Below are 24,466 nucleotides of genomic sequence, written 5' to 3' on the forward strand. Positions count from 1 at the left end.
TTATTTATGCTGTAAAAACTGCTTTTTTCCCCATGTTGTGTGTATGAGACTTAGTTTTCCTGGAGCCAGCGTCAAGCGGACACAAGACGAACTGCAGGACTTTGCACTTCCACATTGGCTTCATTTTTCAAGACCGGAGGTGTGTAAATGTGCATGATGAAGTTACACCAAAGGAGGTTGTCATCATGTAATGGATCCCAAACTGACACATTAAAATATGCAGGTTCTTCATGTATAATCATAGCTTCCAGGTTTAACAGGTACATCTCTCCTGAATTTAAACTCAATAAACACAGACAACTTTAAAGTTTAATATATCCTTTATTTTTATTAAACAAAATTTCAGTAAAAACTCTTAAGTAGAAACAAATTTCCCTGTCAGTAGTTTTCTTCAGCTGTAGAGCGAACCCCAACTACATTATCTCACACGTTGACTCTGATTTTTAAGTCACATGACCATCATTTCTTTGAGTTCTGTTTGTATGAAAGACAACTTTGTTAATATTCTAGTAATGCCAGATAATACGAACCTTTCCCAATGTATAATTTAAAAAAGATGAGGAGCACTTTTCTAAAAACAAACATCTACATTCTGTAAAGTTATCCACATGTCAGCCGATCTCATCATTTGGGGTTGGCCCTACACTGCTCTCTCAAAGGTCTGTCAGAGACCTCCATACTCCTCGTCTGTTCATTCCTACTGAAATAGTGCTGTGAGAAAGACGGAGCCAATTTTAACTGGCTCTCCAACAGCGGGAGAAAGTTTACAGTTTATAGTGTCGAACTGCGGCGTACACAGCAGTGTCTGTTACAAAGGCGTTAAGAAAGAAAGAGCGGTGAGCAGGTGCACCGTGCACGTTCAGCCACCTCTGGCAGTGTTTTCAACTATTATTCTCTTTTTTTATTTAAACTTTTCTTAGAAAAAAGAAGAAGCTACATGATTATCATCACAAAATAAAATCTCTTTGGCATAGAATACCCACCCAAAAGCGTAAACACACACATACATGCTCACATACTCGCGCGCGCACACACACACACACTCGGAAAAGTTCCTCTAACAGAAACCTACAAGCATCGCCGTTGTCAGAAATAAAATCAGCAAATTATGCCATAAAACAAAGTTGAGCCCTGTTAACATTATGAGTCCTGTACTCAGTAATAATTGCATATATTACATTAGGCCGAGAGCAAAGGGAAAAATCTCTACACATGACTAGACCCTCTTCCTTTATGTCCCATTAGGTCCCACATCTGCTCATCAACATCTTCACCTCTCCTCTGGGTCTGGAAAATAAAGAAAGAGAAATGATGAGAAGATGTTTGCTAACTATTAAAGCACAGCTCATCCACTTACATGTAATTTAAAGTTTATCGTAGATTTTGTTGAAGAGAAATATCCAACGTTTAAAGATAACCTTTCTTAATTTAGACATATTTTATGAGTGGAGACTTCTAACATAAAGTTCCTCCCAAACATGGGAACTTTTTTAAAACTCTCCAGAGCGGAGAAACTCCTGTATTTATGTTTCTACCTGGTCTCTTCTGTGTCCAAGCAGGTGGAAAATCTGAGGTCAAGGATTTTACTACAACCATCAGGATTAAAGTCACTTGTGTTTTGTTGAAGTAAAAGTTTTTTCAGATGCAGAATCTGTATTCTTCCTAAAACATGAAAACAATCACTGTAGAAAGTAAGCCGTGTAAACTTGTAAATGGAAGTAATCATTTGAAGAGGAAGCTAACTTTCTACTTCAGACAAACAAGACAATTTCCAAATATATGGATGTAAACCACTCAGACTTTGTATTCATCTTTCCCCCCATTGCTGAATAACAGTAACAATTAAATAAAGTTTTAATTCTCATGTTTTTAAAGCACGTATACTTTCCACTCACTTCCATACTTTTTAAAGAGATGGTGATGCATGGCGGTGTATGCTACCGGGACACCAGCCGGGGCCTGATCACCCCTGGCATTAGTCTCTTTATTTGGTTTTCTACTACATTAATGGTTCATATTGTCTTGAGGAAAATGTTTTTGTCATTCTTGTATCCTGTACTGGAGGATGACTTGATTTTAATTTTATATACTTTATTAATCCTTGAGGGAAGTTCTGGGTTCACACTCTGTGCATGTCTCTCAATAACAAATAGGACCTGTGGACATGCATTAGTGGAGAGATGTCAGAGTGAGGCTGCTACACACAGGGAGTGCACCAGAGCGGTTTGGGGTTTGGTGCCTTGCTCAAAGGCACCTCGGCAGTAGGCAGGAAGTGCCCTGGCACCTCTCCAGCTACCAGAAAACCTTCCATATTATAGTCTGCATCAGGACTTTAACCAGCGACCCTCCAGTTCCCAACCCTAGTCCCTATAGACTGAGCTACTGCCGCCCAAAATTTTGCCATGTAAACTTAAAAGTTTTGAAAAAAGATGAAAACAAATGTGTCGCCAACTCACTGTCAACTAAATCTGAACAAGCTGGTTTCAACTAGTTCAGCTTAGATTGTCTTTGTTACTCTTTATATGCCCTTCAAATAATTTGATTATAACTAAAACGGCTGTTATTTTGTGTTCCAAATTAAATATTTACTTTTATTGAGATTTTTTTAAAAACGTATCTTGATTGGCTTTGGTAACCTGTGCTCACCTTAAGGTCAGTACTCAGGGTATGCTTGTCTGTCGTAGGCCATGCTGGCTGCGTATTCGTCGTGCATCATGGTCCCATCCATGCCATCCAAGGGCATGTCAGCTGGATACCCTCCGTAGTTTTGGAAACCAGCGTCCAGCTCTGCAATAGATTACATTCATTAATTACTTGTTAGACACTTGAACAACAGATTATATGTCATTCATCTTGACTTAAATACTGCATCTGTCATAATAGGGGGTAAGAAAAGTGTGATAATAAGCTTGTAAAAATCTTCCAACATTTTCCCCATTTTGGGCACATGGAAAAACACAATAACAGAGAGAGAAGACACTGATCCTTTCTCCCCTCAGGGTCCCTCTACTCTGAGGAGACAGAAAAATACCACAGCCATACAAGGAGAGACAGAGGAGGTGAAAATGTAGGAATTAAGGAAGGGATAATGAAGAAGCAGAGTGGGATTTTCTGGCACGACTTCACCAACTAACAAGGTGCACGAAGAGTGAAAGGCTTGAAGAGGTCAAAATGATCCAGTAACACTCGGAGTATGAAGCTCCACTTTATCTAAATAACAACAACTTTGTTAAAGTTGATCTTCATACTACAAGTGTTGCTGGAGCATTTTGTCCTGAATTGAGGAAGGGATGAAAACCCAAAAAGAGAAGTAAAATGACAGAGAGAAAAAAACTTTCGACTAGATAATTAAGTTTACAACAAAGAAGACTCTCGTGTTATTCACTGAAAGTTTAAGTAATCTGCTGAATAATGCGGTAACAGAGAGTTAGCTGAACATAATGCAACTATTTTTAAAGCTAAAAAGGCACACAGAACATGGGTTCAAAGGAGACATTTCCAGCATATTTAAAAAAGAAAGTATAAAGGGAAACTAGAAATCAAATACAAATATCCTAAAATGTAACATTTCCACAGCTTCATTTCACTAAAACAATTTTTTTTAGGTTAATGAAGCCGTGGAAATGTTATGTGTGGGCAGAGGCATCCTGTTAGCAGATTACAGCACATTTGCACTGCAGTCACTCTCTGTGGTGGAGTGACCCAGAGCGGGGGAATGTGCTGCCTGTGCACATTTCAACATAGTTACTCACCATCTGCATACGGTCCCTCTGCTGGCATAGTGTTGTGTGCCTGCAGGGAGGTCACGAGATGGGGAAAGGTCAAATAAAGGCAGCACTTTTATAAATAGAAAGCTTATTAATAGTCCTCAAAGAATTACTAGATTTTAAAACTGTTCCAACAAACAACTGATTAACAATGTTCTTTACAACTTCTGTCAGCATTATAAAAAAAAGTGTAAGAGCATGATGTTAAACCAGAGACGTCTGGAGAATAAAACAAATGTCTTTAGAATCTTCAGTTGTCAAGTCCTGGCAGCAGAGGGCGCCACACACTCACCGCCTCCCAGGCAACCGGGTCGTGTCTGAACAGGGAGTGTGTGAGCTCCACCGAGACGCGCTTCTTGTAGTCTGAGTTCTTATCCTCTGAGATTCGGAAGAGCACAGCTGCAGCGTAAGTGGCTGAGGAGAAGAAAAAAAAACACAAAGACACATTCAATGTCACACAGTAGTCTTCAACTCCTTTTTTACAAAATGAATGTGTTAAAGTGTGGGTGTGTCGACAGGGAAACAGATCCAGTCCACATTTTAGTCTAGTCTTCACCAGAGGTTAAAGTTTGAAGGATAAAGAAACAAACAATATTATAGTTTTAGTGCTAATGACTGCAGCAATGACTCCAGGTATTAGTAGTAGAAGCGTTCTCTGAGGCATTATGTTTTTAAAAAAGAATTCAGAGTCAAATGTAAAGCTTAAAAACATTATGTGCTGTTTTTCTGTAAAATTGTGCAACAGTTAATCAGCTAGTCTTGTTTATCAATCGTAGTGACAAATACTATGTAATGAGAAACAAAATATTATTAATTATCTTAAATGCAGATTCATTATAAAATTGAGTTATTTGTTATTTTGAAAAACACAAATGTTCTCTTTGTCGAGAGATTAGATCATTGATAACCCTCTCATAGCTTAATACTAAATCAAGAGCCGGAGCTAACAGCTAGTTAGCTTAGCTTTAAAATAAAGATTGCAAACAGGGAGGACTCCTTACCCAAAAGTTAACAAAATCAGCCTATCAGCACTTTAAATATCATTGATAAAAAAAAAGTTTGACTTGTTTGTTAACTATTAAAGCTCCTGTGAGTCATTCTAATTTTGCTGCCCCTCCCCCCTCTGTGGACAAAGTAGTGCCTCTTAACACTTTAGCTGATTTTGACCTGTACATGTTTAAGTTATCTGTTGTAAAAAAAAAAGGGAGGAACACACTTTTTCTTAAGCGGCTGTTAATAATTAAATCTGACACCTACCACCCTGGCAGCAGTTTCAGGCATCAACATTTATTATAAGGGGAAAATTATTTTTTATGCTGATGATCGCGTTACTTTTTTTAGGTCATAAAGACACATCAGTATAAATTTAAGTCAGTTTCATGTCCAGCAAAAAAAAATCCTCAGTAACAAAAAAAGTGAAAGTGATTTAAGCTAGCTAGCTGTAACCTTTATATTTACTCTACAGACACAAACGTGGCATACATCTTCCATTGATAAGTTAGAAAAGCATTACAAAAACAGGAATGTATCAGTCAGATCAAACATATTTAAAATATTGCAAGTCACTATCTGTCATTTTATTTGCTACAAACACAAACATTCACTCCGCTGTGAGTGTAAAGTGATATCTGTGTTTCATGTTTAATTATTAAGGTAGAACTAAGAATTTGAATATTTCATGAAGTCAATGACGTGTAGCTAGAATAAGCTACAACACTGCTTCCTTTCTTGACTGCATAGTTTATTTCTTGTTCAAACTGTCGTTGTGAAATATAATGCAGTAAAAGCACAGAGTCATTTAGAGTAATTTTAAGTGAAGCACCTGGAAACTGCACTTACAGTAAGCACCACAAGTACTAAGACTTCTTTGCTTTCAACCTCCAACTAAATGCTTCATTATGGTCAGCTAATGACAAAACATTATCTATGTGTCCTACCGATGCCCTCGTTGCTGGAGTGCAGCAGGTCCATCAGAGGAGACGACGCTCCCTCTGCGTCTATCATCTCAGCTGACGTTTTGTCCAGAGCCAGTTCGCACAGTATGCCTGCCGCCACGCGCTTCACGTTATCCACGGGAGAGTAGAGGAGCTGGGGAAGGGAAGAAAGTAATTAGTACAATAACAAAAAAAAACACAAGTAATTTATTTATCAGGACATGGAATTATTAGTGTTGAAGCGGCCTTTGTTACCTGAACAAAAAGAGGAATGGTCTGCAGGTTGGCGATCTCGGCTCTGTTGATGGGGTCTCTGGCCAGGATGTGCAAAGCTCCTGTGCATCCCTCCACAATCTCCTCCATCCTTACTCCATCCTGAGGAGCAGCATGACAAGAAAAAATGTTACCCAAGCATACAGAAATTCCTCAATAATTCAAAACTCCTTTTCCCCAAATCCCTAAAACACACAAGTTGTTTTCACAGAGATCACAAGCATCCTCTCAGACTTGCTCTTGATGTACCTGGTATGTCTGCTGGGTGGATGAACCGTGTTTCTGAGCATCCTGGTGGGCTTTGAGCAGCAGGTTGACCAGGCGTGGGATCGCTCCAGAGTCCCTCAGAGGGGCCTGGTTCTCAGGGCACAGCGCCAGGTTACGGATAAGGCCAACCACAGCCTTCAAGCAAGAAGGAGAGACAAAGAACCAGTCATGAGATGTACACTCTTATTGGTTAACAAGTAAAACAAAGCTGACATACAACTTCAAGATTCTCCATTACATGAATTGATTATTTTCCCCTCAATGCCAGGTCTTGTCAAACATATTGTTCCTGCTGTAATGAGCACTTTATGCTCGTTCAGGCTGACTGAGACTCTGGCCTGCAGCCTGACCTGCCAAGCCCCTTGTCCATCTGTCAAGTACCAGCAATTTTGCCCAGTTTTTCCCGTTTCCCCCAAGCCCATTAGTTCCCAAATGTGTTTACAAAATTGCCATACGGGCTCCTGTGAGGAACTTTTGGGTTGTGCCCCCCTGTGGGTACATCTAATCTCTTTGCTGATCTTATCCTGTATGTGTTTTAATAACAAATATCATCCTGCATCCTCTTTTCTTGTTTTTTTACTAAAATACTTTTTCTTCAGCATGCTCATCTGACACAGACCTTTACATGCGATAAAAATTACTATAAAGAAATAATCAATCTTTATGCTGATCATTTTGTTTGCATTTGTAGGTCACAGAGACATTAGTACACATTTCAACTAAAATGTCTTCACAGTAGCTTTAAAGCTCATGTGAGGAACTTCTGGTTTGTGACGATTTTGGACTCCGATGTGGACAAAGTGGTACTTTTAATTTTTAGCAGATTTTGTCCTTTACAATTGTTTTGTAAAACACTCAAACATATCACTTCTCCAGAATCGCTGCTGTTGAAAATGTTATAAAGGCTGTTTCTGCAGTGTAGACTTAATCACCTCTGACATCTACTGCAGTTTAAGATACAGAAAATAAATGTAGAAATAATCCCTCCTCTTTCTGATGGTCTCATTAGCTTTTTTAGGTCATATATGTATATATATATATATATATATATATATATATAGAGTAATCAGTAAACATTCAGTCTATTTCATAACCAGCTAAAACTTCTCACAGGACCCTTATTTTAGTATGAAAACCCCTCTCTAGAAAAACCTGGGACCTCAAAAATGAGTCGGTATGACATATGAAATGTGTTACAACTGGCATACAAAAAAGCACCAAGTCACCCTGGTATGACAAATGTAGTTATTATTATTACATAATTTCCAATTTAATTCCCCCCCTTCTCTCTACCTTGATGACAGGCCAGTAGTAGGGTTGGTTGAGCAGCTTGACGATGGCAGGGATGCCGTAGTGTTGCCTCACAGCGTTCTGTGCCAGCTCAGCCTGTTGGTGGCGGGAGGTCAGGTGACGCAGGGCACAAACAGCAGGCTCAGTCACATCCTGCTTCTCACCGGCACGCAATATGGCATGGATCAGAGCCTCCACGCCGTTGTTCATGGTGACCAGAGATTTATTGTGGGCGTTGTTGCATGTGAGGTTCGAGAGGATGCCGGTGGAACAAGTGAGCATGTTGATGTCGTCTGAACTGAGGAGGCCGACCAGCGTCTGCAGCAGGCTGTCCATGCCCTCCTGAAAACGAAAGATAATTATTTAAGACCTCATGTCATTTTAAGAGGAAAGGGGGGGGGGGGGGTAATATTAAGGACCATTGACTGTATATTAAGATGGACAGAGCACACAAGTAGTACACAAAAGGAGGAAAAGTAAGAGGAAACATAACAAAATAACAACAATATTGGCACTGTGCCATAACCGCCAGATATTTTATTAATATTTTATTGGTAAGTTTAATGTGTGCTTCGTTTGGTGGAAGGAAAGTGGCGTCACTTCTTTCTGTGCATGTCTTGGGTCCCAAATATTTCACCAGCGCAATTTTGGCTTCACTATGTATAATGGAAGTGGATGGAGACACTGGCCATATTAATATAAAGGCAATGGTGTGAACACAGACCTGCTTGGTGGCAGCGTCAGACAGGTTCCTGAGTGTCCACAAACAGTTCTGCATCAGACGCGGGGTGGACCCTGACAGGTGTTTCCCCAGAGCCTGCATCCCACCTGCAGGAACACTGAGGTTAGATCACTCAACATCTCATAAAATTGTACTTTCATGTAGCTGACAAGACGCCATCAGAAGCAGTTCAGGTATTAAAGAGTTGACACACCTGTAAGACTGCCTTATATACACACACACACACACACACACACACAGGTGTGCAATTACACAGAAAACACACATTACATACCAGCCTCAACAATGGCGGGTTTGTTGCTGGGGCACACAGAGAGGACTTTGAGCACACGGCTTGTGGTCCACAGCAGTTTCTCATAGTTGTAGTTTCTCATGATGTGAACCAGACCCTCAGGACCCCTGTTGGCGAGGATGATCAGCTGTGTGTGTATGTGAGAGAGAGAGATAGAGAGAGAGGCTGTTTAAATATGCATTGGTATACAAGGTGCTTGTGGAGTACTCTATATCACTCAGGATCCTTTTGTAAAGAAAATCCTTTAACAAAGCGTTGACCTGTCCAGGCAGACAAACAGCAGTTAATCATCAACAATTTTACTACTTTATAACCACACCCAAACCCGCACTGTGCCAGCATCTGAAGGACTCGGTTCACATGCCGCACCCAAAACAAAACACATGCACGCACAAGCTCGACTACCTGAACAATATCAAATTACAACACTCGCTGGTATGAAGGGAACCAGTCATTTTGTCATGTACAAAGTCAGAAACACACACCTTGCTCTCCTGGTTGCCGTAGGACAGAAGCTGTAGACAGTCTGTGGTGATGGCCAGGAACTTAGGGTTGGTTTTATTCAGCAGGGGAACCATCTTCTGCAGGCCATCTGCCAGACGCACGGCCATCTTGGCTCCTTCCTGGTGCAGCAGCAGGTTGTGGAGCGTGGTGATGGCGTAGAAGAGCACAGACTCCATGGGAGAGCTGAGGGTTCAAATAGGCGGGCTTAGTGTTTATCACAAGAAGAGGCATTTACTGTTGCCATGCATTGAAGTAAAAATCCATTGCAGTGTGCTCATGGTTAGACGCCATCCCTCAGTACATTTCATGTAAAATTTTAAGTAGTTATTCTTTTTACTTTTGGGTTGGATCTACTTTATTCCAACCTTTTTACTTCTTCTTGATTCCCAAACTAGTCAATATAGATTTTGGTCAAACTGCAACTGATTGTGGCAAAGTTTTTCTTTTAGTATACTGTAGACATTTAACATCGGGCAAACTGGCAGGTTAAAGGCTTTTTATTTTTCTTCTCCCTAGCCATGCCTCACTGTTTAATATCTCCATAGTATTTCACATCGTCTGACATTTTTCAGGAAGGATTTTGAACAACGAACTCAAACAGCAAAAACTATCTTTACTAAAACTATTTCAGTGTTCTAAATTAGTGACCAGTTGGGCCTTTCTCTGCCAAGCCAGGCATGGTAGACGGCAGTCCACCAGTGAGTCTGGTTCTGCTCGGAGTTACTGCTTATTCAAAAGTTTTTTGGAAGTATTGGTGGATTGATGTTAGATCTCGGAAAACAATATTAGAAAGAGTATGGTCAAGTCAAGCCCTGATCCTTGAATTAAGTGTCATGGTAGAAGTCATAAAAACATGTATGAATATATTTTAAGGTGGACTTTTACTTTCCTAAATATACTTTTAAAAAAGAGACCATTTTCTAAATTATATAAGCAACAAGTCGAAGACAGAAAATTCTCTCTTCATCCTGAAGTACCTGAGCATGCGGACCAAAGCAGGGATGCCTCCAGACTTAAAGATGGAGAGCAGGCCCTCTCTCTGGTGGGACAGGTTGTGGAGGATGCTGGCTGTAGCCCGCGCTGTCTCCATGTCGCTAGTGTTCTGCATTGCTCGCACAACCGCCGACACCATCAGCGGGGACTGCATCATTGCACGCCGAGACGCGTCCTTCTTTGTGAGCTGGTTGACAATCTGTGCTGCCTTGCTGACCACCACCTGGTGAGAAACAGGACACAGAGTTCATCTCTGCTGTTGGAAATATTATGTACACCTTTACAGTAAGTGACGCTCCTGGTTTCAATTCCTCATCTACAGTGGAGCATGCTAAATAATTATTATCTCTCACAATATGAACGTATATCAAGTGATGTCTAATTTAAATAAATAAATCTATGTTGATTTCAGACTGTTTGTGTGTTAAGAATGTGGTTGTGGGTTAATTACCGCGTCTTCATCGTTGAGCAGTTTAGTGAGCTCGGGAATGGCACGGGTGGCCAGCTCGGCATCGTCCTGGTAGTTGATCAGATGGACGATGGCCTCCTTGAGCTGCTGGGAGGGCTCGGCCAGTTTCTGGACGTTGGTCATCTGGGACGGGTCCGTCTGAGTTAGGAGCACACTGGTACCTCCCGCAAGCGTCTCTGGGAACATCGCTGCACGCACCCTCTCTGCTCTGGTGTGATATTGGGCCTCATCTTGTGTTGAAAAGAGAGATGATAATATCACCAGTGCACTGAGGAATTTGCCTCTGTATACAGAGCGCCTGCTCTACTGGATGAGCTCCCAGGCGACACATTATTCAGGTAAAGGTGTAGTAGAGTATAATGTCTATAGTTTTTATGCACATTAGCTGGGTTGGGTCTTCTTGTTGTCTTACCTGGTGCTTCACTTGTGACCGTGGTGGTCATAGTGTAGTGCTTGGTGTAATCACTGTCGTCATCTCTGTTGATTGTGGGGGCTGCAGACTGGATACCAGAGTCGATGTTGTACCTTGTCTCCTGCCACTGTGACACCTTCGTGATGCCCCTTTCAGCCTCACCCACTGCAGAACAGGAAGAGAGAAATTGTTGAATGTTAGAGGTGTCAGTCCAAGTCACTAATGAATTCTGTTTTAAGATATTTAGTTGTTGATATGTGATTTAAGTTTGTTTTTTTTTACAAACTATTGTTTTTTTTCTGTGCTCAGCCCTGATTTTCCTCCCTGAGTGTGACCTGCTACACTGTTCAAAGAAACAGTTTTACAGAAGTCACCTTTAGTTCTTGTTTGTATTTAGGAAGTGACCTCAATATAAATACATGAAAACAATAGTTGGTAAGGTCATGTGAAAAAAAAAAGCTCATTGGTCCCATTTACAAGTAGTATTGAATTATGTGATGCAGAAAAAGCTTAAAATGAAATTGCCCAACTAAAGTCAAGGTTGTCCAAACTTAAAGTACCTTGATATTTTTTGCATTTTAAAACAAAACAAACGTCATTACATTAATGATCACTAACATTGAAAAGTACAGAAGCTTTAAGGAAAAATCTTCGGACATATTTTAAAGCAAAAGCTGTGAGCCATAGTGATAGAGTGCCGTTTAAATAGCACAAATATGAACTATTGCAAATGTATTAGTGCAAATTGGATAGTAAGAAGGAGTGTGCCTGTTTTTACTGGTTACTAAAAACAACAAATCACCCATGAATGAAACAGGTATCATTTTGTTTTTTTCAGTATTATTATCTACGTTTAAATTCTAGGGCAATTCTATGTTGACAACCCTACTCGAGATCAACATAAACTAACCGTGTTACTAAATATGGAATAGAAAATGAAATACATTAAAATGTGTTGAAAACAAGAGCTGAATTATAAATTACTTACTCATTTCCATCCTGGCTTCCCGTTATCAACACAACGCTGAAGCAAACCTAAAAAGAAACCAACAGAGTCAAAGTTAGGATTCAGTGGAACATTTTTCTGTCATAATGAAGACAAATCTGCGCGCCTGCTTTTCTCATGAATAAATGAATATTCCAGTGAGATCTCTGCTTCCTTACACAACACTGTCGTTCAGTTTTTATATGAAGCTGGTACATGACAGCTTAAAGATGACCCCCAACACACGGACACACACACGCTCTCTCTCAGACATGCACCCTGACCTGTAAATGACAACACGGAGCTGCAGCAGAGGCTCATGGGAGAGAGAGAGAGAGAAAGAGAGAGAGAGAGAGAGAGGGTGAAGTGGGCGGAGAGACAGCTGTAAGTCAGGAATGCTAGCCAGCCCCAGTGACCCTTCACCCTGGGCCTCCACCCATACAGTCGTGGGAGCTGCCTGCCGCTGTCAGGAAACCTGCTCATCAGGTTTTCACTCCACAGTGTGTGTTTGAGTGAGTTTGTATAAGTGAGCATACTCCTTGTCAATCACAAGCCTCAAACAAAATGCCTGTGACTTGACAAAATTATTTTATTTTAATAATTACTACATAACATCGAATACACCTGGGAATGAGTCTTTACAGGTTTCTCTTCTGACTTTCTGATCTTCTGTAGTTTTTTTGGGCAGGGCTCCAGATTCTGTAACTGCAGCGCTACTTGTTGGTGCAAGTTTGAGCTACACCTTATACATGATCGCATTTTTCAAACAAAGAACCATCCTATCTGATAAGTTCACTTGGGTTTGCAATACTCACCAATGCACCTTACTGTATGTTTTTACATTATTCAATGCAAGAACCTCAGAGGAGAAGTGTATGAAAACTACAATATACATGTAAATCCCTTTTATGAATTGTTTTACAAGAAAAAGCAAAAACAGTTTCTGCCTTGGTTATTGTCTCAAATGTTACAGTCAATTTTAAAGGAGACGTTTCAATGTGTCAATTAATCTAATCTTTCCATGTTGGCACATAAGAATCCTTATTTTATGTTCTAATTTATAAACTTCAAATGAACTCTACAGCACAGTCTTTCCCTACAAACTTGTTTTGGTATGAGGCTCAATAAACCCAAAATAATCTCTTGTTTTCTATCTCCGCATTTCTGCAGAATGAATGTTACCCACCACAGAAATCCTCTTCATAATAACGTGTGACATATGGCTGTAACAGTACAATGCCTTCACTGTGCTGCTTACAAGTGTTTTCAGATGTTTGACAGTCACTGACAGGAATCTATGCTGAGCACATTGCAGGGGTACATTGTGTGTGTGTGTGTGTGTGTGTGTGTGTGTGTGTGTGTGTGTGTGTGTGTGTGTGTGCCAGTGTGTTGGCCAATTTATGCAGACCCGGCAGATGCACTGAAGGTGCTAGGGGGCTCTAGAGATGGCAAAGTCAACAAGGGGGACGGTAACCCTCATTAACGCTCTGTTATATGACAGCTGGTTATGGCTCGATTCCACGCAATAAGCAACCGCGCTTATCTTCCGTCTTCAAAGACAATAAAACAAGTCGGGGCTGAAATCCACAGAGTAGAGGTGCTGTGTTGGCACAAACTGAGCTATAAACCCCATAAATTGCCACCTTTATCTCTGCTCACATACTGGCACAACTTCACAATGTGTTGAGTACTGTAATCAAAGTTGATCTCGGGGTTTGGAGGAACAGAATTTGTAAAGAGATGAACTGCTTTGTCTCGCTGCTTTTCACCCGAGCTTCTCATATTAGTTAAAGCACCACTCCCTCATCTTTTCCCCCTCAGGCTTTGCATAAGGATGTGTCGTGTTGTGTTTCAGTCCCTTAGCCTACCCCGCCCACTTTTTCTCCCCCAGGCATGAATGTGTGTGCACAGTGCTGTTTGTGCTGAGTTTCATTGTAGCTGTTGCAGGCAGGGGGCTTTGTTTTTCATTACCGTTGTATGAGTGATAGAATTGTTTTTGTGAAACAGAGAAACGTGTGTACTTCATGTGTTTCACAAGTCCTTGTCTGTTCTGAATTTTCTCTCTGCGGCACTTAACCCAGCAACTAATTGAAATTCTCCACATGTTTTGCCTGTTTGTGTTATTTACTATACAGATCTGCTGTTTTTGGTAAGTTCCATGTTTTCTTTCTACAGATTCTTAGCTTCACAGGGCGCAATAGCTCAGTGAGTTTCAGCTGTAGTAAATCTGGCACGAGATCCTGCAGGACCAGGCCACGGAGGACTGTCTGTGCTTGCAGCTACATGCTACCTTACAGAAAATACACTGACTCATACATGCACAGGCAGCAACTATGCTTACAATTACTGTGAGAAAAAGCAAGAAGGCATGCCATGTAGATACAAATTTATATTCGCCATCCTTTGATCAATACATAAATTGTAATAAATCCCACTCCAGCTGAGGCTCTGCTTATTAAGCCCCCTGAACACTGTTTGAGGTATTAGTATAGCATGCACAGCACGTCGACACACAACTTTCCTGTTCTCAGTAAATCAGGGACTGTGTTTGTGTAGTCTTTGTCTTCCTGGGCGAGGCATCGAGTTCAGCCAACTGTTGCAATGCTGCGACACGCCCTGCATATTGCCTAGGTAACTGAAACACTGCTACGGCCCTGTACAGGGGCTGGGGGGGGGGGGTTTATCTGCTGACCCATCTGATGTCTAGAGCTATGCTTGCTTGATTGCTGATAAGAGTTGTTGCCTCTTGGGTTGTCTGATAATCATCTTTTAGTTTCCACAGCTTAGCACTGTAATCAAGCCAAAGAACATGATGGTAAAAATGTAAGAAAATCATGTTTTGAAAATATTGTTCTAAATCTGAGTCTTAACAAAAACAAAAAAAACCTTAATTTGCTGCCTTATGACTTGCTTTTAGTTGTGGTGCAACTGAGGCATTTGTCAGTGCTGGCTAAAAGCTGTTGGCTTTATTGTGCACCTTCAACTGGACTTTGCCCTTTTTTAGTTAATGAGTGATGCATCCTTTCACTCTCAACTGTACCTTGCTCTGTAATCGTCTTTTAAAACACCACAGTCCTTCTAACCATTCATCCACCGACAGCCATGAGCAGAAACATGGAAGCCGCACTTTTCACACAAATGTGACACCCATCACCTCCCACTATCTGCACCAAAAAAAAGCAACAGCCTCTGTTTAAGTCGCTTCTCCTGCTGGAAAAAATAACCTGCACAATAAAATCAGGAATGTGTGTCGTTGTAGGCTGCCAGTGAAGGAGTTGCAACAGAAAAGCACGAAAAGATGCTATGCATCTGAAACTCTAGTGTGACATTCCACACTAATGTTATATATTAAATCTTGTCCTGTAAAACCCACACGTTTAAAACTCTACTAAGACTGAACTCTTCTAAACATAACTCAATGACTCACTCAGACGCTCATGAAACTAGCAGATACTATGAGGACATGCCGGCTGTGACAATGCATGAATAACTTAATCATGAAAACAGGTTCACTCATCAGCCCCCCCTCCAACCTCAGGCATGTAACACAGGGAGTGTCTCCCCAGCAGTGACTCGCTCTCGATAAGGGTGTGGCAGAGAGTGTGGCTGTACCAGTTAACTGGGTGAGGCTGATTACACCTTATGGCTTGAGGGGCTTAACTGTAGATCTGAATCCTCCTTTTTATTAATTAGGTATGCAGTTACAAACTCAGGAAGATATTAAAAACATGCCAGGATTTTGACTTTGCTGGCTTAAGCCTCTCTTTGTGTCACAGCAGGAATAAATCAAGTCAGGGTAGGGGCCCGGGGGGCTGGAGATACACTCTGGTCGTATTCCTTAGTGCGTCCTAGCTTACATCACAGAGTTTGCAGTGATTTGTTGTTCTGCTGCATGGTTTTCTGGTAGGCAGGGGTGTAAAAAAGACGACACAGGAGCTTTGCCTGCGATTCTTCTATGACTGCTCGCGAAGATTAAAAGCAGTTTGACATTTTAGGAGGCGCTCTTTGAATTTTGGCTGTTTGGAAGAAAAAGACTGATTCTTTTCTCCAATCTGTTAGTTCAATTTAAAGCTGGAGCCAACAGCCAGTTAAGAGTAGATTCAGTCAATACCTGGCTCTGATGAAAACAAAAACTAAAACACATCTACCTAATTAATACACATGTTATAAATACTCCTTCATATGAAGACTAAAGAGCAAAAACTACAGGAAGTAATCCTGCATATAACCAACTTCACAAACACAAACCTGCTGTTTTTACACAAAGCTAAGATAAGCTAACTTTCACATATGCTCACGGTAGTTTTAAGCATATGTAAGACCTGAGCCAGTTTTTCCCTTATCGAGCTAACTAACAACAATGTTGTTTATCATTTCAAAACTTCAGACAAAAACTAAAGAACAAAAACTCTATGAGACCCTGGATGTAACACTTGTTTCAAAGTTCACCCCTCTGTTTGATTGAACGTAGAATACAATTCAACAAGAAGTTGGAGCTAGCCTCTCTTTACAAACAGCCAAAAGCCAAAGAGAGGAGCAACGGTTCACCTCAAACTAGAGACACAAGTGGATCCCCTACACCCTGACGAAGTGCTGACTTTTTATTTCATTTCCCCTTATAACTGAACCGGGCTTTTGTATGCCATCAAGCTTTGCTCTGTCTTTTACCTCGGTTTAAAAATCAGGGACAAATACATGTCAAATGTAAAACCGGATTTCTGGCCACATATCAATGTCAAAGGACCAATGTGTATTTGGTAAACTGTAGATATCTGCATCAAGGCCAAATGCGCTTAATGAGATCTTATGAGAACGGTTTTCATTATGTTTATACTGCAGGACGCCATGTTGAAAGACTTTTGCTACTCAGTCGGACTGATGCAGCGTGTTCCAGTGGAAAAGTGGGAAAAGTGACGCCAGTGCATACGCTATAAAGTCTTCCCCCTGATTGAGTATAAAATAGCATTTTCCACCAGGCAAAAGTTACAAAGTTCTTACTGTCTCTTTGGCTGGCTGTAGTTTCAAATTTATGGTACACACTTATGGCATTAATCTTCACAATCATTTCATGCAGAATTGTATCTTACACACATGTGATCTGCACTTTCTCCTTGTAATCCTAACATTACAGCTCTGTTGTCCAAACGTGTCGAAACATAACCTCATCTGTTCCTAACAGGCTTGCTGATGTCATGTTTAGGCTGACATGCAAATAAAGCAGATTATGTTACCACACATCTGTAAAGCTCCCTGCACCATCTGCACAGATCAACTATTAGACATATAGGCTTCTCCCCCCCCAACACTTTTGCTGTCACGTATATGTCCCCTGACATGCAACCACACTCCTTTTCCTCTTAACAGTTATCCATATTGCTTTAACACAACACCCTGCACTCAAACAGCTAATGGTTGGTGCAGCCAGCTGAGCCTCCAGAGCTGTGGTTGACATTGAGCTCTGTGCATCTCATCTCCACAGAGTCTGGGTTCAGCCGTCCCAAAGGGATGCAGCTTAACACCAACCACTAACCTTCCCAATCCCCAAACCACACATCCCCCGTCCTCCACTCGTCCCACAACGGCTGTCCTGTCACTGTAATGGCGGCAGCAGGGGCTCACTGGATAGCTGTTATAAATCAATAAGGTAGGATGGGAAGTGGTGCACAACTAATGGATTTATTGTGGTGGGTGACAGGAAGTGGTGGTCAACATTGTCTGACTCACCAACAATGCCAGGCCGTCCAGTCAGAGGGGAAGTTTGTTAGCAGAAGCTGGAGTTTCAAAACAGTTCCAACATACTGTAAATAAAAAAACTATGATAAACTACTGTTGGTTGTATCACGTTATGCGCTGAGTTCTGAAAGGACAAATCGCTTGCTTCTTCAGAGAGAGGATTTGTTAATTGACTGTTACAGGCCGTTGATAAAATCCAGACCATAGCAACGCTGGCATGCCAGAGCCCAGAGAGAGAGAACAGAAAACGAGATACTGCTGGTGTGCACTTGAGCAACACACTGAATTTGTCCAGACGTGGCAGATACATCACAGCGCTCTCCACTTCCTGTCCTGATCTGGAAACATTCCCAACAACAAAGTCAACCACAGTCAGCATACCAGTGAATAAAGCAAGCAGTAAGATGGTTAATGGTCCCAGATCTGTCAGTTGATTCACTGTAGCCACTTTAATAAGTTAAATTAGGCAAGTGGATTCAGTATGTTGGCTGTAAACTGGTATGCAGTTGTTTACTCCCTGTGGGCTCTCGCTGTGAATCAAAGGAAATGTGAGCTGCCTCGGAGGAGGTGCTGGAGAGAAGGGCAGGATCAGATTACATGAAGCTGATAAAGAAGACGGGAATGTGCAAAAAAAAAAAAAAAAAAAAAAAAAAAAAAAAAGGGGTGTATCTACTGTGGTAATACACCCTCATTTGCAAAGCCACAAAGTTCACCAAATAGTCCATTACATGTCAGATTATGTGAAAGAGAGAGAAGTTTGTCCACAGATAGTCTTCCATTTCAGGTTGTCGGTCGGCTGGGTTCATAATGATACCATACTGCACCATACCACATGATAAGATAAGACACACTTTATGGCCTCCTTCAGGAAATTGTTCTTGGACTTCAAGTGCTTCATTTAGCTGCCTCAACAGAACCTACACAGACATCAGTAACATCTAGAGTTTTGATTAGGGCTGGGAATCTTTGGGTGTCTTTCGATTCGGTTCTTGGGGGTTCGATTCGATTCAGAATCTATTTTCGATTCATAACGATGCTGGATTCATTGATCCATGGATTCAAAGTCTATCTATGAATTAGTACATACTTCAGGATCTACTCCAGTCATCTGTGAGACAGAATGAAATTCTTGTTGCTCTTTTTGGCATTCTACTGAGATAACGCGCTAGCTTTAGCACTTAGCAGGGAGTGACTGATTAGCCAAAAAAAAAAAAAAAAAGGATTTTAGGAAGTTGTGAAACCATTTTAAATCTTAGAAGAATCTCCATTTTTACATAAATAGATTTTTTTTCCCAACCTCTAGTGTTGATTGAGCTGAGCATTTGTTAAGTGGTAAAGAAGTTCTCTCAGGTAGGCTGTTCGGACCTACACAGTCATTAGGATGGTCCAGCCTCCATGTTGTTTGGTAGACAGTAGGAAGGAGGAGGATTGACTAAGTCTCTGATACAGCACAGAGAGGTTTCTGTGTTACTTTGTAAGGGGTAGAGAGGAAAAGAGTAGCTTCATTGTCCCATTGACTGCTGTCACAGTGAAAAGGAAACCGGGTTTCAAGTGTTCCCGTTGGATGGGACCAAAAAGGCTGAAGCACATCAAAATGGCTCTGTGTGTTCAGTAGCCAAGTTTAGTGACCAGCGCTGCATCCAAAGCATCGCTTTAAGGCCTGGCGGGGAGTTATTTCTTAAACTGCTACGCATCGGTGTGCGCCTGAGCACTGAGGCGATGTGACAGATGATTAATTTTTCAGGGAGATTAGAGGCACGAGGGAGCGGGAGGGGGTGCTTTAGAGAGAAGGGGAGAAGTCTGAAGGGGGCCGAAAGAATACAGCACTCCTCTGGAAACAGCTCAAGTTCATGCTTTCTTTATTACAAATATAAACATAAAATCTAAATGTGCCTCGGGAGGGAGAGTCAGATAAGTACTCAAAAATGTCACATTTAAAGCAAAAAAAGAACAAATAAACAGCCTTGATGGTCTAAAAAGTGTTTCTAAAAGATAGAGCAGGATTGCCCAACTTTCTCAACCCGCAAATGCTTGAGATCCAAACATGAAACCCCCAAAAGCCAAGTTATGACAGTTTCCCTCAACAGTAGGGAAATGCAAAAACATTTTCATTGTGAGATCAAGTAAATATGCATGTAAAAGTCATCTCTTTGGTGATCTGCTTTCCATTTCAACCACACCCTTGCTGTCCTCATACTCCTCAATCTCTCATAGAAGTGTAATTAAGGGACAGGGTGGAGGAGGAGGAGGAGGAGAAAAACAGACACCCCAGGCCTCATCAGAGTCACTATGCTGAGAAATACAACTCAGCCAAATCATCCAACTGTGAAAACTTTATCTTTTGAGTCAGGGCTCGAATCTAGTTCACTCCCTCCCAGCTTAGATTCGCTGTCAGTAATGAAAAAATTATCATTGGTAATGTATTCTGGAGAAAACAGCAAGATTCAGCTATTTCCAGCATGCTGTTGGACGGGTGCACAAGTGTTTTGTACAGCGCCCTGACAGGAGCTGACATGGAGTGAAGGACCTGGCAGACATTCACACAGATTCAAAAGTGCAAGTGACGGGAAGAAACAGCCATTGGGCCTGTGGGATTATAAGTAAGGGACATTTTCTTGTCCTCCTCCTTTGATAAAACCACGAGAACTGTTGGAGGTAAATAATTAATTTCAGTGACTGTCATGGGAAGAGTTCAGCTGTCCAGTGTCAGCTTTACTTGCTCAGCACTATACCGCTGTGCTCCGCAGGAAGCTTCTGATTTTATCTTTTGTCAGTGACAGCCGAATCGTTCATGTGAATGGATGTTTTTCAAACTATTCTGCCAATTATTCAATTACAATATTTGTCCTAAACAAGGACACCCAAAGTTATTTTGTATAAATAAATCACACTCCCTTCTCCTAGCGTTTTCTTGCACCTGCTTTATAGTTAAAGTCATCCATTTTAAAGTATATTAACCACTGGGGTATCTTGCGGTTTTGTTCTTTGGTCAGGAATGTTAATTATATGAAAGCACTGTGTGTCTATAGAGACTGCTTTAATATATCAGTGAAGATAATATTGTGTGAAGAATTTTCTCTAAAGCCTCTGGATGAGAACCCCATGGAGATTCTGATGCCGTCACATCAACTCGCTTTTGACTTCAAGCACAAAGACCCCTATCCTGGCTGACGGGAAACTTTATCTCTGTGCGCCCAGTTCTCCATGGGAACAGTAAAACATAGAGGAGGACTGGTGTTATGCAAACACAGTGCAGGTCAGCAGACGTGTGCGCCTAGAGGCTGTAACTGAGCCCCTGGAAATTACTCAGTCAGGCACCAATAAACAGAGACAAAAACGAGGTAAGACAGCGAATCCACACAGAAAGAAATCCTTAAACAAAGAGGTCAGCATATATGCCATACAGTAATCCCCTTTGCATAGTGTAGACCTATTTATAAACTGAAGGATCTCCTGGCCTCTTGCTCTGCTAATGTAGGACAGTATCACGGAATTAAGCAGGAGGGGGGAGATAATCACCGTGCTACCACAGCTGTAGCCGCAAAATCTACAGTAAGTCTCCCCATCCTTCCCCCCGCCGCCGGCCCACCATCCAGCCGCCCCCTTCCCTGAGGGCAGACAGGAACAGCTTTCCAACGAGGGTGCTGTCTGCTGCTGCACTACTTGATGACACAAACCCAGGGTGAGCTTGGCAGAGGGCTGACTGGCAGAAAGTATTGGCACCATGTCCTATTCAACATGACACACATTCAGCAGCCTCAGCTGGACGCATTGGACTAGAAACAAGATGAACTCCACAAACTTGTTTAGCACTGGTCTTGGTGCTTTGTTGTTGTTATTTACTGATAAACTGAACAAAAGAACAATAGATAACGGCATTTAGTGTTAAGTGACCCAATGATGGACAATTGCTCAGTTGTAACGAAAAAGCTATTTAACTGCTAATTCAAATATGATTCATGGGAAACGTTACTTTAACATACAAATGACTTAATCAGATAAGTAAAAGGAAATCAAAGGGATGCTGATTTTCCAACAAAATCTGTTCTCCTTATGTCATTAGGCATGGTTGAAAAACTTCTGCCCTGTCAAGTCGGGTGCATCTGCTAACTGAAGAATGACATCATGGAAGTTTGGCAACACCTGGAGATATCACTGCTGGCATGAACAGCTGTGTTGGGATTTGTGGGTGCCATAGTTACACTTACTTTAGGGATGTGATTAATAATTCAATGACATACATTACACATGGGTGTGAACTCAGCTAACTCCCCCTGCAAAATGAGCTCATTGTGCTATTCACTCTTGTTTTAAAAAAAAAAAAAAAAAACTTAAATAGATTAGGGCTTCAGCTCATGAAGCCTACAGCACATCATTTAATTCACTTATTCACTTTCAGGTTAATCATTGGTCCATAATATCTCATAAAACAGTTAAGTTTGTATCTTCAAATTGCTTGTTATTTCCAACCAAGAGAAAAAAAGTTACAATAAAAGGACAATTAAATGAATGTGAAAAAAACAGAAAAACGTATATTTCAGTAAAGAGATAAGAACATATGCATTGTTGACACTTCAGAAATTGCTAAAATAAAAATAAAAAAACGATTACTGGGAAGTTTAAAACATGCACATTAATATAGCCTGTGTCATAATTTGATCAAATCAAATTTATTTTAAGTCTTATCTATCTACGAGTTAGCTGGAACCATAAATGTTAAGTTATCTGGTAAACAAGTGTCCATAAAAGTTAATTTGAGATATCTTAAATGTTAGGCGTTGCAAAGTATAGCCCTTAACCTCTAATAATAATAAGTAATAACTCTTCACCTACCACACACACACACACACACACACACACACACACACACACACACACACACACACACACACACACACACACACACACACACACACACACACACACACACACACACACACACACACACACACACACACACACACACACACTCTCTCTCTCTCTATTGACAAGTGACGTCAAGTTGAACGCTCGATAGCCTACTGGGGCCATAAAAGTCGTATCAACTGTATCACCGGGGGCGTCATTGTCACCTTGAACAATGAAAACACAAAGTTCAAAGCGAGAAAGCAAACTTTTTTTTTTTTAATGTCAAGAGAGGTCGCGCATGTTACGTGAAGCTACACCGAAACAGCAGGCAGCAGTGGTCAGTTAAAGGCATGCGGAAATGAATTCCAAATATGAGTCTGGATTTGCCCCTATTATCTAGGAAAGATAGATAAAATGTGACCAAAAACATGTTGCCTCACTCACACACAAAAAAAACAAAGTTTTAAACTAGAATAGCCTACACAAGAAGAAGTTAAGTACACACCGCAAAAAACACCGTCGATGACAAAGACACTACAACCAGCTAAAAAGAAGAGTCGGAGGAAAGAGGCTCAACATGGGTTCAGGGAATCTTACCTGACGAAACACACGGAGGCGTTTGAGTTTATTCCAGATAAGTGTTGTTTTCTGCGGGATGGGACACTTCTCTGTATTTATCCTCACTTCTCTTCACTCTCTCTGCTGCTGCTGCTGCTGCTGCTGCTGCTGGAAAGCTGCTGCTGGCCGACAGACCTCTGAACAAAAATGAGTAAAGAAGCGTCACCTCAGCCCAGACTCCGCCCCCGACATCCCGACCCCACCCTGCCACAGCTTCACAGTCTATCTCTCCACACAGGCGAGAGGCGATGTAGCTTGTTTTATTACCAGGAACTCTGTAGTCAATTGGTAAACAATAAGAAGATGTTTATTCTTAAAGACATGCCCGAAGCAACGAAGCCTTTTGTACTGCAGTGTTATGATATAGGCTACTTTTGCAAAGACAATCACGGAGTAACGTTAAAGGGGCCATTATAGTCTGTCTAATCCCAAAAAATGTCTCCGAGATGTAACACTTTTTGAAAAACTTTATCACGCTTGTCATGCTGTTTTGATAAAGGTAGGCATTAATATGCTGAGCGTATGCCAGATAACAACTCACAGCAGCCCTTCATAGAATTGATTTTCAAATGGATCAATGTTGAAAGGAAATTGGACCAATAGGAGCAATACAGTGGGGGGAGAGGGTCTACGGCACAATGCACAGTCATTTCGAGTTTTGTGTGAGAAAGTGACTACAACGACGCTGTGTGCTGACTGCCGTTTGGTGCACCTGTATGACGAGCGACCACGCCTTGATTACAACACGAAACCAGACGACATGAGTCACTCAGGCAGCCGGGAAATGACACGCTGTCAGAGCGGCTGCTCACGCTATTTACTCAGAAAAGAGATACTATCGATGTTGCATGTTTTGGTGTTTTCTTTGACTCAGTCTCCCTTTCTGGGGTTTTTATAGGCTATCTGTGATGTGGGGTGAGAAAAGGTGTAGACAGAGTGAGGACGAGAGCTCATGGAGAACCAGATACCTTGGCATTATCAGTGTTTTTGTGTCAAGAGTTTGCTTGTTTAAAAAACACATGCTTTCACTAGTATTGATTTATGAGATGAGTTGAATCAAAAAAAAATTGCAAAAATGAGGTGGGCGGTGCTGAAACTAACTAATCATGTCAATTAGGTTATGTCACTCTGCCGTTTGCTTTCTAGAGTCATTTGTGAACTAATCATCCCAAACTGAATTATTCACAGCAATCAATCTTTTCAACAAATAGGAAACCAAAAACTGTCTTCTAACCAGTTAGTTGTTACCAGAGTTGATGAGCATTTATTGGACACAGCCCACAAAGCAAACAAGAACAGACAAAACACAAAAAAGTAAGTTTCAGATAAGAGGGTGTTC

The 24,466-nt window shown here is 41.2% G+C and overlaps 1 protein-coding gene across 1 annotated transcript; it reads right to left on the bottom strand.

The window, feature by feature from the left end:
* Positions 1-301: 301 nt before the first annotated feature.
* jupa (junction plakoglobin a) lies at positions 302-23,269 on the bottom strand. The gene is made up of 16 exons (XM_061050634.1): positions 23,107-23,269; positions 11,932-11,978; positions 10,944-11,108; positions 10,514-10,761; positions 10,047-10,285; positions 9,051-9,252; positions 8,548-8,692; positions 8,256-8,359; positions 7,535-7,873; positions 6,224-6,376; positions 5,957-6,076; positions 5,705-5,855; positions 4,060-4,181; positions 3,753-3,792; positions 2,647-2,787; positions 302-1,287 (listed from the first exon to the last, which is right to left on the bottom strand). Exons 2-15 carry the CDS (start codon positions 11,939-11,941, stop codon positions 2,654-2,656), a joined length of 2,172 nt encoding a protein of 723 aa, XP_060906617.1. The 5' UTR covers positions 11,942-11,978; positions 23,107-23,269; the 3' UTR covers positions 302-1,287; positions 2,647-2,653.
* Between the last annotated feature and the right edge of the window lie 1,197 nt (positions 23,270-24,466).

The sequence above is a fragment of the Labrus mixtus genome, chromosome 2 (genome assembly GCF_963584025.1).
Source record: "Labrus mixtus chromosome 2, fLabMix1.1, whole genome shotgun sequence".
Lineage (NCBI taxonomy): Eukaryota > Metazoa > Chordata > Actinopteri > Labriformes > Labridae > Labrus > Labrus mixtus.

Bases quoted from the DNA above. Each gene is read 5' to 3' on its own strand.
- jupa (XM_061050634.1), bottom strand. The intron at 7,874-8,255 runs GTCTGTGTTCAC...TTTCGTTTTCAG, and splicing joins CTGACGCTGCCACCAAGCAG to GAGGGCATGGACAGCCTGCT. The intron at 2,788-3,752 runs GTGAGTAACTAT...AATCTATTGCAG, and splicing joins AGAGGGACCGTATGCAGATG to AGCTGGACGCTGGTTTCCAA.